Source organism: Solenopsis invicta, chromosome 12 (genome assembly GCF_016802725.1).
Source record: "Solenopsis invicta isolate M01_SB chromosome 12, UNIL_Sinv_3.0, whole genome shotgun sequence".
NCBI lineage: Eukaryota > Metazoa > Arthropoda > Insecta > Hymenoptera > Formicidae > Solenopsis > Solenopsis invicta.
This window is the reverse complement of record NC_052675.1, coordinates 20,802,869-20,814,124: the sequence shown is the minus strand read 5'-3', so window position 1 is coordinate 20,814,124 and position 11,256 is coordinate 20,802,869. Positions and strand designations below refer to the sequence as shown.

At 33.0% G+C, this 11,256-nt stretch overlaps 2 protein-coding genes across 2 annotated transcripts; one reads left to right on the top strand and one right to left on the bottom strand.

Moving 5' to 3' along the window:
• Nucleotides 1–1,794: 1,794 nt before the first annotated feature.
• Nucleotides 1,795–4,874, bottom strand: LOC105202695 (nucleoside diphosphate kinase 7). Its single transcript, XM_011171318.3, has 9 exons — nt 4,255–4,874; nt 3,430–3,596; nt 3,183–3,341; nt 2,874–3,081; nt 2,684–2,804; nt 2,407–2,531; nt 2,213–2,326; nt 2,046–2,153; nt 1,795–1,981 (listed from the first exon to the last, which is right to left on the bottom strand). Exons 1-9 carry the CDS (start codon nt 4,369–4,371, stop codon nt 1,946–1,948), a joined length of 1,155 nt encoding a protein of 384 aa, XP_011169620.1. The 5' UTR covers nt 4,372–4,874; the 3' UTR covers nt 1,795–1,945.
• Nucleotides 4,875–5,120: 246 nt separating this feature from the next.
• LOC105202744 (dynein assembly factor with WDR repeat domains 1) lies at nt 5,121–11,182 on the top strand. The gene is made up of 8 exons (XM_026136240.2): nt 5,121–5,718; nt 5,888–5,960; nt 6,142–6,345; nt 6,582–6,704; nt 7,661–7,845; nt 9,022–9,151; nt 9,488–9,786; nt 9,884–11,182. Exons 1-8 carry the CDS (start codon nt 5,679–5,681, stop codon nt 10,078–10,080), a joined length of 1,251 nt encoding a protein of 416 aa, XP_025992025.1. The 5' UTR covers nt 5,121–5,678; the 3' UTR covers nt 10,081–11,182.
• The last annotated feature ends 74 nt before the right edge of the window (nt 11,183–11,256 follow it).

The window sequence follows — 11,256 nt, the reverse complement described above, 5'->3', positions numbered from 1 at the left end:
ACACGTATCATTATGCCGTTATTAAGCCGCGGTAAATCCTGCAGTTCTTGGAGATAGATGGTTGTAGTGATGGTGTTTGTTTGCGCAAAATGGCGAATTTAATGTGTTAATTAACAAAATAACTGATTTTTTCTAAACTGTATACAGCGCTGCAAAACTGCGAATAATTAATTGTTCTATTGTGTGTTTCACGATGCAACAATATCAAGTGTGAATTGATTTCGAACACGATCTTATCCTATCTCGTCTGAATAACCGTGTAAAAAACAAAGGTATAACGTAATAAGAAGAGTGATTTTGGACCCCGCGCGTAATCAATCGTTATGTAGAGTAAAATATCCATCCAGATAAAAGAAAATTTTGTGTCATGTTTTATTTCAAACAATCCCCACAATTTCAAAATATTGCAAGAAATGTGATTTTTCATTAATATTTTTTTTCTCCATTAAATCTAAATTGAATTTGACAAAAAAATTCATGATTATAAAGAGTATAAGTAATCTAATTTTTTTGTCGTATTTTGTTGAAAATTCTGTTTTTATACAAATTTAGAATTTTTGATATCGCATTTTCTTTTAATCTAAAAAATTGGCCATTTCTAAAAAAAAATCTTCGGTCTTAAGTGCATCTAGTTGACATATGTTAAATTGTTTTTAAATACAATTACCTCCAATTATGTAAAAAGTAGAGGAAAGAACCGGCGGTTGTGGAATATATTTGGGGTGATGGAACATCATGATATTTCGTATAATTCGCGTTGAATTTTAAAAACTGTTAAAATTACTTCATTGCAGTCTATTTTGACATTGTAGGATGGTTACTGGTCATTAATGTTCGTTTTCATTCATTTTCAGTAAAGAACGACAAAAAAATTAGAGCCTATGTATACCCTTTATAATCATGAATTTTTTTGTAAAAATTAATTTAGATTTAACGGAGAAAAAATATTAATAAAAAATTATATTTCTTGCGATATCTAGAAAGTGTGGGTGTTTTTTGAAATAAACCTTGTGGCACAACATTTTCTTTCATCTGAGTAGATATTTTGCCTATACAACTATTGATTACGCGCAGAGTCTAAAATCACTCTTTCTCTTACGCTATAACCTTTCTAACAAAACTGAGACGCTAAAAAAATTAAATAAATTTATGAAGAACTTTAAAGGAATCGTTTATTAAGACCTAGGTGACTGAAAAACATTTTTTTTATTCCTACTTCTGAGTGTCATTAAAAAATGTTGATCGTTATGCGAGAGGATGTCATTTCGAGTATGTAATTACGCAAATGCCAATATCTGCAATAATCGTGCCAAAGTAGGACATTGGACATTGCGAAAGTAGCTTCGGGCCTCTAGCTTCGAGCCATATCAGACGCCCCCCTTTCTCCGGAAACCCTTACTCAATGGAAATATTCAGCGAAACGAGTATTAAAATACACGAATATACATATAGATGCGTGGAACGAATAAGAAAAAATATTTCTCTACTTTCGATTACATTTATGGCTATTATATATGATAAAAAATATTATGTATACGTGATAAATAAAAAGTTCTCGTGTAAATATAAAACTCGTGAAATAATCATTATATAATATTTAAAAATATTTTTAATTATATTTAAATCTTTTCAAAATACATTTAATGAGAAATCAGAACGATTAAAACAAATGTTTTGATTAAAAAACAGCGTCCTTCATTTGTTTAATGAAAATGTAAAGGTTTGTATAATCAATTTCATATAAAAGTTATTATAGCCTCAAGCGGTATTGTAGAATAATTCTAAAAAAATAAATATCAGAATACGTCATATATTTGAATTGATATTGTTTTATTTAAAAAAATTTATTTTCTCGTATTAATGTATATAAATAAATTTTCAAATAATGTAGATTTAATAATTATTAAATCTAACTATTTATATTATATACGAAACATTTGATCACTCAGACTCCATCGAGTATCTTGAAGAAATATTCCACCTGGAAAGAATCAACATATATAAATTATTAAAAAAGTGACAAGTGTAACTAAAGTTTCCGTTACCTCTAGTATGCCGTCTTCCGGTAAATCGGAACAATGTACAGCGTTCTGTACTTTCGTTTTCCCATACTTTGCTCTAAGCGTATTCGGTCTGATTTGCCGCGCAACGTCCTGTATCAAATAAGTATGTCAATAACGGAGACAAAGCAATTAAAGTGGTTTGTGCTTACCGGATCCATTGGACCGCATAAATTCCTGAAATCAGCAACGATGTTAGGGCTTTCGTCTTTACGACTCACCTCCAGAACGATGCATGGACCGGATTGTAATTCCGCTACCATTGCCTGTAGCAAGTGCAAAAATATTTTCAGTTTCAGAAATAATTATTTATTAAACTAAAGAGTAAAATGAGACGAAAACATACGGTATATTCAAGAAGAACGCCTTTATATATTTCTAAAAATTCCTCGGAATTAATTGGATTAATATAAAATTGTTGTGCCGCGGTGATCACGTAGCCTGCTTTTTGAATGTCATCGATAATGGCACCTATATGTCATAAATATAAGATTAATTGAAAAGAATATAATATCAAATTTATGTGGAGATTTCAGAGTTGTATGAAACATTCCAATTGCTACTTAAAAAAATGTATATATACATTAGTACATTACAACATTTTAACAAGATGTCCAATTTACCAAGAAGCTTTTCCTGTATAGCATGTGGCTTGATGATGCAACAGGTGCACTTCTGCAAAGTCGCAGTGTTTTTCAGGCCTTTATTTTTACTCTTCAAGTCTGGAAAGAAGTATCGCAATTCCTGAAAATATCCAGTTGGACGTTATATCAAGATATATAATCTTAATTATTTTATATTAGTATTTATTACCTGTGTTGCCGTTTCGGTATCTTTGGATCCATGTACGGCATTGTGTATCTCGTCTTTTCCATAGAGAGCTCTTAATGAAGATGCTGCCGTTGAACGAGCATGTTCACTATCATCTGGGCCTGCCAGTTCTTGCCATCTCATTATACCATTGCCTCCTAATAATTCTAAAGCAACGACAGGGCCAGAAATAAGATAATTTATAACAGACCTAAAAATATAAACTTTCATAGCTACAGTATCTAAAATTTACTAAAAAATAATAAATAGTTTACTCTTAGGACACTGTTAACAGCTCAAAATTTAACTTACGTCTTATCAGCCACATCTTTTACAAGACAACTTTCTTCAATGTCATTTGCAGTTAATCTTATCATTTTTATATTTGCGATATGAAAATCGTAATTTGTAATGGCCTTTAATATTTCACCCATTTTGTCAACGACATCTGGTTTCAACAGTACAAAAACTCTGGAAAAATACAATTATGTCAGTTGAGTAAAATTCTCTCTTAGATGCCAAAGAAATCATACATAAAATAAATCGTTTGCTTATTTACTTTTGTAGTTGCGTTTCTAATTTGGTTTTGGTATAGGTGTCTGCGTAACCCGTAATTTTGATGCATCTTGAAAATATTGTTATGACGGTACCGACATAAAAATCCTTAGCTTTGATACCTTCACATGTTGTCCGCCTTAGAAAAGTCTTCTTTGTTTTTAAGTCAAACTGAAAATAGTATATGCAATATAGCATGACAACTCTAATTGCATACGAAGACACGGAGGAAGGAAGTTTCCAAAGCAACTCGATTTTTTTAAATAACATGATTTGTTTTACATGTTTTACGGTCTTTCTGATAATTCCACTTAAATATGTATTAAGGTAAGATTATAAAAAAATTGACACTTTACGAAATACTTAATATTTTAGCATGTTTGATATGAAATATACAAGTATATAATATCTTGAAATTAATTTGTTAAATATTAATTTCTACATTATCTTATTCAAATACTTTTATGCACAGAATGAGATGAATTAATTGACGCAAAAAAAATATATAATTGCTTTTAAAAAAATTATGTAATTTGCAATATGCAAATTATATATTTTATGTACTCTTTTTATATTTTTAAAACCGTATATTTAATTTTCTCTAACTGTCCAATAAATTTTCCATTAAATTTGATTTTTTATATTAAAACAGTGTCAGTTCTCAATAACGTTCACAGTGTAGGTTATTCTAACTTTGCAAACTATAAAGTTGCCATAAAAGTGTAGAAAAAATTCTCAATTACATGAGTGAATTTCTACTCAGGGTAGTGTTAATATAAGAAAAATATCAGCGGCATTTCAGGGTTAATTTACACTAACTTGCACATACCAATTCGACAGTATTATCGGATGGATAGTAATACAGATAAAATTTCTTCAGCATACAGGCGATTTGGTCATACCACTCGGCTTCAAATACATATCTGTCGCCGTAATCCGTAGACATCTCGAAACTTACATATCCTGACGTAACGTATTGTTATAATTTATAATAATCAATAATATGTGAAAAACTCCGAAAGTGCCCTTGTAGAAATTAAATTTCGTCACTTAGATTGAAAAAAATATCAAGCTAATTGGAAGTATAAATTTAATTCGGGCTGCACATGCAGTTATATCACGTCCGAATATCTCGACAATATCAAAGATAAAAAAGTTTATAACGGAATAACAAAAAAACAATTGCTTTGGCAGAAAAAGCCTTGAAAACTGTTATTGCTCACATCCGATCAGCTGGAAGTTACGTTTTTGTGACATTGCTGTGCATTGCTGGGCAATGCGCCTCTATGCCAACACAATGTAGACATATTGAACTACGTAGCCATGTCTACGAAACTTTCCAGTGGATAATATAGTATGTTACAATTTTCTGGTTGTGTTCCGTGGTGTTTCAACGAAGGATCGATAATACAAAAACTTATAACGCAATTATTGAACACCGAAATAAACGTCTAGTATAACAAAAATGATTTTAAAGTAGATTTGCGCATTTAATTTCCAAAAAACTATAGTTATGCTTTAGCTTATCAACCAATTGAAACTTCTATTAAATGCGTTTTTGTTACAGCACAGAAAATTAAGACCTGGCTATATAAAAAAATATTGATGTGACTTTGGCTTTTTTTATTACATAACTAATAAAAAGATTTAAGATAATATTTAATGAAAAATATTAATATGCATATGTAATGTACCTATAATATAAAAGATATATAACTTTTTAATTTATTCTTCTTTCTTTTCTATTTTTTTCTTTATTTAATTTTTTCCTTTCGAAACAATAGCTATTACGATAAAATAAATTGATCGCATCTATTTCTATAACGCTTATTATACAATTTGAATTGCAAAACGTTAAGTAAATTTTTTTATAATTATATACTACAAATTCTAATGCTTGAAATTGATCAAACGAGCCTCAGCAACCAAAGCTCCAGAGCGCTAGGCAACGCACAATCGTTTGCACAAGTGCACAAGACAACGCGCCTGACTGACGTGCACCACGCACCGCACGCACGTATGCACGCACGAACGTACGCACGCACGAACGAACGAACGAACGAACGAACGGACAAAACAAAACCCGGTTTTGACAGCTCCGGCTGGCGCGGAGAAAACGCACCTTCGTGATACGTAATCCCTGACGCGTGATCCACATTTTATAATTAAATCCGCGCCTACCCTCCGTGTCAAATAGTAGTGAATCGCAACCCTGTCTGGAACACTGGACGCGGTCCTAATTGGAATGTCCACATGAGGCTGCTGAAATTCTTGCTTCGTTATTTCCCGCCAGGTAAACAGACGATGTACAGTCGGATGCATTAATAATGTCACCCGACACGCCTCTGTGTGTGTGTGTGTGTGTGTGTAAATGTGTGTGTGTGTAAATGTGTGTTCTTCTAAATTTTAATTTAATTTACTTGAGAAAATATTAACAATTCATTTGGGTTTAATCCCTTCAGGTCTCGCTCTGGAGTACACGCAGGGCGGTGACGTCAAGACAAAAATGATCGACTTACTAGACCTGTCCGCCGAGTAAACAGATCAGATAGATTCGATCCACCAGCTTCTTTATTCGCCGTAGCAACATAATAGCCGCTTAATCGCTATTTTACATTTGCTTTTCAAACGCATTTTCAAACGCATAGCTTCAAGTACGAAGCTATGCATTTGAAGCAAGATCGCGAAATAAAGCGAACAATTAAACAATTTGCAGAACGGACGTAAGAGCATTAGCGGAAAGCATAAAAGCGGCCGAACCCATAATAACTGAAAGTGTAATGGACCAGTTAGTCGAAACTCTGCAGAAACTGCAGTCTAAAGTTTGCGATACAAATACTAAGCGCTACTACAAATACAAAACCTTGCAGACGCATCTCTTGCCGGTCACTAATATAGCGTTCGATAAACTAGGTAAAAGGTACTCCACATTAAAATTGTCGCTTAATTATTAAGTAAACTTGCAAAATTTACAGTGAGTTTCAAAGTAAGTAGCGTTTGAAGTTAAATTCTATAACGACATGACATAAATCGATTAAAAGCTGTTAAAAGGAAAAATTATGTAAAAGAGAGAATAAATCAAGAATAAATTAAATAGCTATGAATAATTTATCGAGACGTAGCGTTTAATCGACATGTTATCCGTTCGATTGACAGATGCCTCACGGGCAGCTATGACCGAACTTGTAAAGTTTGGGACATTGACAGTGGAGAGGAGCTTTTTACTCTCGAAGGCCATACGAACGTGGTCTACGCCGTCTCGTTCAACAATCCGACTTCGTGAGTCAAGTCATAATATAGATCAGAGTTAAGTCGCGGCTGTATCGATCCGGGATTGAAAGTAAGACATGGGCAAGAGAACTCGTGCGACTTACAGCTTGGCCGAGATCTCCTTTTTATTAATGTATAATGCGCGCTGTACGTTAATGTACGGCGCAATATCGACGGTTAGATTTATCCCAAAAAAGATTGGAGAAACATTACAGAAGTATTTCAACGTTGCGAAAACGTTGCGAAATGTTACTGTATAATAAAATGTTTGTTTTTATAAATATTGCAGCAATATTACCATAAAATATGTATTTCATAATACTTTGTTACGTCATGATAATTAAGAAGGTTTTAATTTAGTGAACAATCTGTAGAATATATATACAATGTATATGAAATTAAGAAAATTATTATATAAATAAATTTTGTAATGCACTATTAATAACATTAATGTAACATGTATTATGTAAAATTAATCGTGCAATGGCAAATTTATATTCACGTTGTTTTCTTAAATTTTTGACATTTCTATATGTTCGGCAGATTATTCATGGATTAAACTTTGTAATTTTTAGAGAATCATATAAAAATTTTTCTGCGAATACAAAATTATAAAATCGAATTTTGATTCGAAGAATTTCTTTAATCGCGGAATTGTTACTACCAAGCATTATCAAAAATATTTCCATTCCGTGATTAATCACAATAGACTTGTGTCCAAATGCAGTACGAGACTCTTGTATACAATTACTTATAAGCTTAGTCCATACGCAAAATGTCCATACGCACACAAATATTTATACGTAAATTGTTAACAGTTTGTTTTCACAATGTGTTAAAAATATTGCTGTAACATTATTAAGTCATATCGCATATTTATATTTTATGCAATGTTTCCAAAGCCATTGCAATGTTCTTGCAACGTAGCTGCAAGGTCCCGTGCATCGTCATTTGAAACATTTCAGAGACAAAATTGTGACTGGGTCCTTCGACAAAACTGCGAGGGTCTGGTGCTCGCGGACGGGTCACTGCCTCGCAACCATGTGGGGTCACGACGCGGAAGTGGTGGTGGCTAAATTCTCACCGACGCGATGCAAGCTCGCGACCGGCTCCATCGACGCGACGTCGAAAATATTCCATATAGAAACCGGTATTGAAAATATCGCAATGTTATCTCACATAATAAACGCGCGCCTCCGATTCGACCAGCTCTCACGATCGATCGGGCGCAACGTACCACTGTCGAATCCACCGTTTGCAACATGGTACGCGTTGCAAACAATATGCGAAAGCAGTTAACGTATTCTTGTACACTGTACTTATCGCTATATCCAATTATTGTCGGATTTACGTTATCGCGGCGGCTGCCCGATACTCTAATTAAACGAGCTTAAAGAAACTCACTGAATTCCGAGCTCTCAGTTGTCGCTCGGAAAGGCAATTTAGACAACTTGGAATATTAATGAAACATTAATTGCGATTGATTAAAACTGAAAATGGTTTTCTAATACAATACGTATTTAAGGATGTATCGGATATACAGTAAAGTAAATCAAATTTAGAAATGTGTTTAATATTGACACTTTAAATAAATTATGATCATATGAAAGTTGTATGAATAAGATTTTATTTTTTATAGTTTATGTACTGTATTTGTTATTAAAAATTAAATTATTTGTTGCAACATTAAGAAAAATCTCAATTTTTTTGTGCAAGTACTTTAAGTATTCAAAATGATTTATGCAGTAAGTTTGATTGCGATTGACTGTTTGATTAATTTGTAAATAAATAAATAAATAAATAAATTTGGTTTTTTTTTACAAAACTAATCTCTGTATTACAAAGAAATTTTATATAAATCATCTTGAATATTTTAAGCACTTGGTAATTAAAAAATTCAGATTTTGTTCATCATTTCGTATTTTATTATTAATATACATTAAAACACATGTTTACTTCTTATTAAAATAACTTTTTATACAGATAGAAAATTGTCGCCAAATTTATTCTACTACTCTTCAAATGCAATATAAAACAATCTGTAATTTTTCCATAATTTTCTTAATATTGTTTTGAGAAACGTCCTATACATCCTTAACACAGATAAATGCTTTTCAAACATTTGATTGTTTCTAAAAAGCACATTAGATTATAAATTCCTGGTTTGGTTATTTAATCATTAGAGATTAGATTAGAGAATTTTTAAACTCAAGAATACTAAGAATACTATTATTGTTTTTTCACTCGAGACGGCTTTCCCCGAATAAAGCACGGCCGATACGTCGTAATTCTTTTTTATGCGAGAGACACAATTTGAATTCGGCAGGTCAGGAATTGGGTACGTTGCGGGGACACACGGCGGAAGTTATTGCTCTGCATTACAACGACGACGGAAATCAGATCATATCGGGTTCCTTCGACGGAACCGTGAACATCTGGGATACAAGAACGTTTACGTGGGTTCCCTCTTCTTATCTTGTACTATCTTATTGCGGGTTTTCTCTTTCTTATCTTGTATTTATCTTATTACTCCCTCTTAAGACCCTAATACGAATTTTACTTACGTAAAATTCATTACGTAAAGCAATTATCAATGTTGAAGCGCTTGATACACTTTTGCTGAATCAACTTCTCACGTTTTTTTCCTCACGTTTTTATTCTAGCATCGTAGTGCTAGTCGACTCATAGTATATAAAATCATACTTCTTCGAAAAAATCTTTTTTTTTCCTTCGTGCGACGTCAAATGTAGGATTTGACGAAGAATGAAATTGTTTTCAATTGGCAATCTTAGACGAACGAGCGTGCTAATCGGTCATCGCGCGGAGTTATCCAACTGCCTCTACAATTTCGATTGTTCGCTGATCGCGTCGTCCTCGATCGACAAGAGCGCGAAGGTGTGGGACGCGAGAATGAACACTTGCCTGGCCACCCTGCTGGGACACGACGACGAAGTTCTGGATCTCGCTTTCGACAACAACGGCAAGAGGCTGGCGACAGCCAGCAGCGATAAAACCGCGCGAGTTTGGAATATAAGCGGTAATTTCAAGCCGTTGACTGTCACGAGAGGCCATGGAGAAGAAGTGTCAAAAGGCAAATTTCTTGTCGCAAACGGACGCCTCGTCCCGCATAGTATTCTATATTCACATATCGCGCAAATGTAACTAAAGTCTTGTGCGAATTTTTTCAGTTTGCTTCAGTCCAAACGGCCATCAACTTCTGACCGCCTCCTTGGACAAAACAGCCAGGCTATGGTCAGCGGACGATGGCTCCTGCTTCCAGCAATTGGAAGGACACACCGACGACGTTTTCGCTTGCGCGTTTTCGTACACGGGGGACAGCATAATCACCGCCAGCAAGGACAATACCTGCACGATTTGGAGGTGACTCGACTGGTTTCAGGTGTCCGCTTAGCTTTTACTCGTCGCTCTGTTTATCGCTTACATTGTATACTTTTATGTTATCTAAATAACGATGAGCGCAACCTATCGTTTTCCGATAAACGAGCGATGATAAGTGCTTCCGCGTTATACCAGACGGCGACGTGAACATTTTGATAACGGCAGAAAGAACAATATCTCCAAAACAAAAGAGTTTTCCAGCAAAATCATTGTCGTTACGGAATATTTACAATAAATGTAAAAGCAAACATTGCTGTGTTATAATTAACTCGATATTATATAGATAAACAGTAAAACTTCTTCCATTAGTAAAATGGAAAAATCCAATTGTGTGAGCGAACTCGTAGGAACAGAATTTATCGCTTAAAATAGTTTATCTTAACAAACGCATTTTGCTGTAAAATAATCACTGAACTGCTTCGATCGCAAAGAAAAAATAAATTTATTTGTAGTAAAATAATTTGTAAGACAAAATTACCTTCAGTAAGTTCTTTCTCTGTATCTAAAATAATTTTATCTTCAAAAGATTTACTTTTACAATCGTTACAAAAATACACTTACATCATATTGTTTTTACAATGCTTTTCTTGAAATATAACGTGCATTCATTAAGGCTGAGGTTAGATTAGCTAGCATGACTAGTAAATACAAACGTTATTTAAATTTATTTACGAGTTTGCAGTTGAGATAAGATAGTTTGAATCAGACTTTAAATTAATGATATTGAAAATACTAATGGAAATTTATTTAAATATTTGTTAGTAATAGCACTATTTGAAAATTAGGTTTGTAGATATTTCATACATATGAAGACACTCGAAATATGTAAAATTGTAAGTCACTTTAGAAATAATTGTAAATCAATATCAATAGAAGTGAAATGTTCATCTCTTCTAAATATATATAAATTCTTGATAACAGTATAATCGTAAATAGTGTATAATTTATTGAGGATGAGTCATTTGAAAATTTATTAGGTGAAAAGTAACAATTGCTTACGCTTATATATAAAATTTGTTTATATACGTGTAAAAATTGTTTAAACAAAAATATGTTGTAACAGAGCTAATAAAGAGCTCATAGATAGCTAATAGCTACTTTACGCGTATACGTAAAAAATAATGTATAATTATGTGAGATATTTTATGTAGTAAATAAAAAA

What these genes read in the sequence shown, in the direction of transcription:
- LOC105202744 (XM_026136240.2), top strand. Translation starts at nt 5,679, where the DNA reads ATGAGGCTGCTGAAATTCTTGCTTCGTTATTTCCCGCCAG. An exon ending in TTACTAGACCTGTCCGCCGA is followed by an intron (nt 5,961 to 6,141) that starts GTAAACAGATCA and finishes AACAATTTGCAG; the next exon opens with AACGGACGTAAGAGCATTAG. An exon ending in TTCGATAAACTAGGTAAAAG is followed by an intron (nt 6,346 to 6,581) that starts GTACTCCACATT and finishes TTCGATTGACAG; the next exon opens with ATGCCTCACGGGCAGCTATG.
- LOC105202695 (XM_011171318.3), bottom strand. Translation starts at nt 4,371, where the DNA reads ATGTCTACGGATTACGGCGACAGATATGTATTTGAAGCCGAGTGGTAT. An exon ending in TATACAGGAAAAGCTTCTTG is followed by an intron (nt 2,532 to 2,683) that starts GTAAATTGGACA and finishes TATGACATATAG; the next exon opens with GTGCCATTATCGATGACATT. An exon ending in TATGCGGTCCAATGGATCCG is followed by an intron (nt 2,154 to 2,212) that starts GTAAGCACAAAC and finishes TATTTGATACAG; the next exon opens with GACGTTGCGCGGCAAATCAG.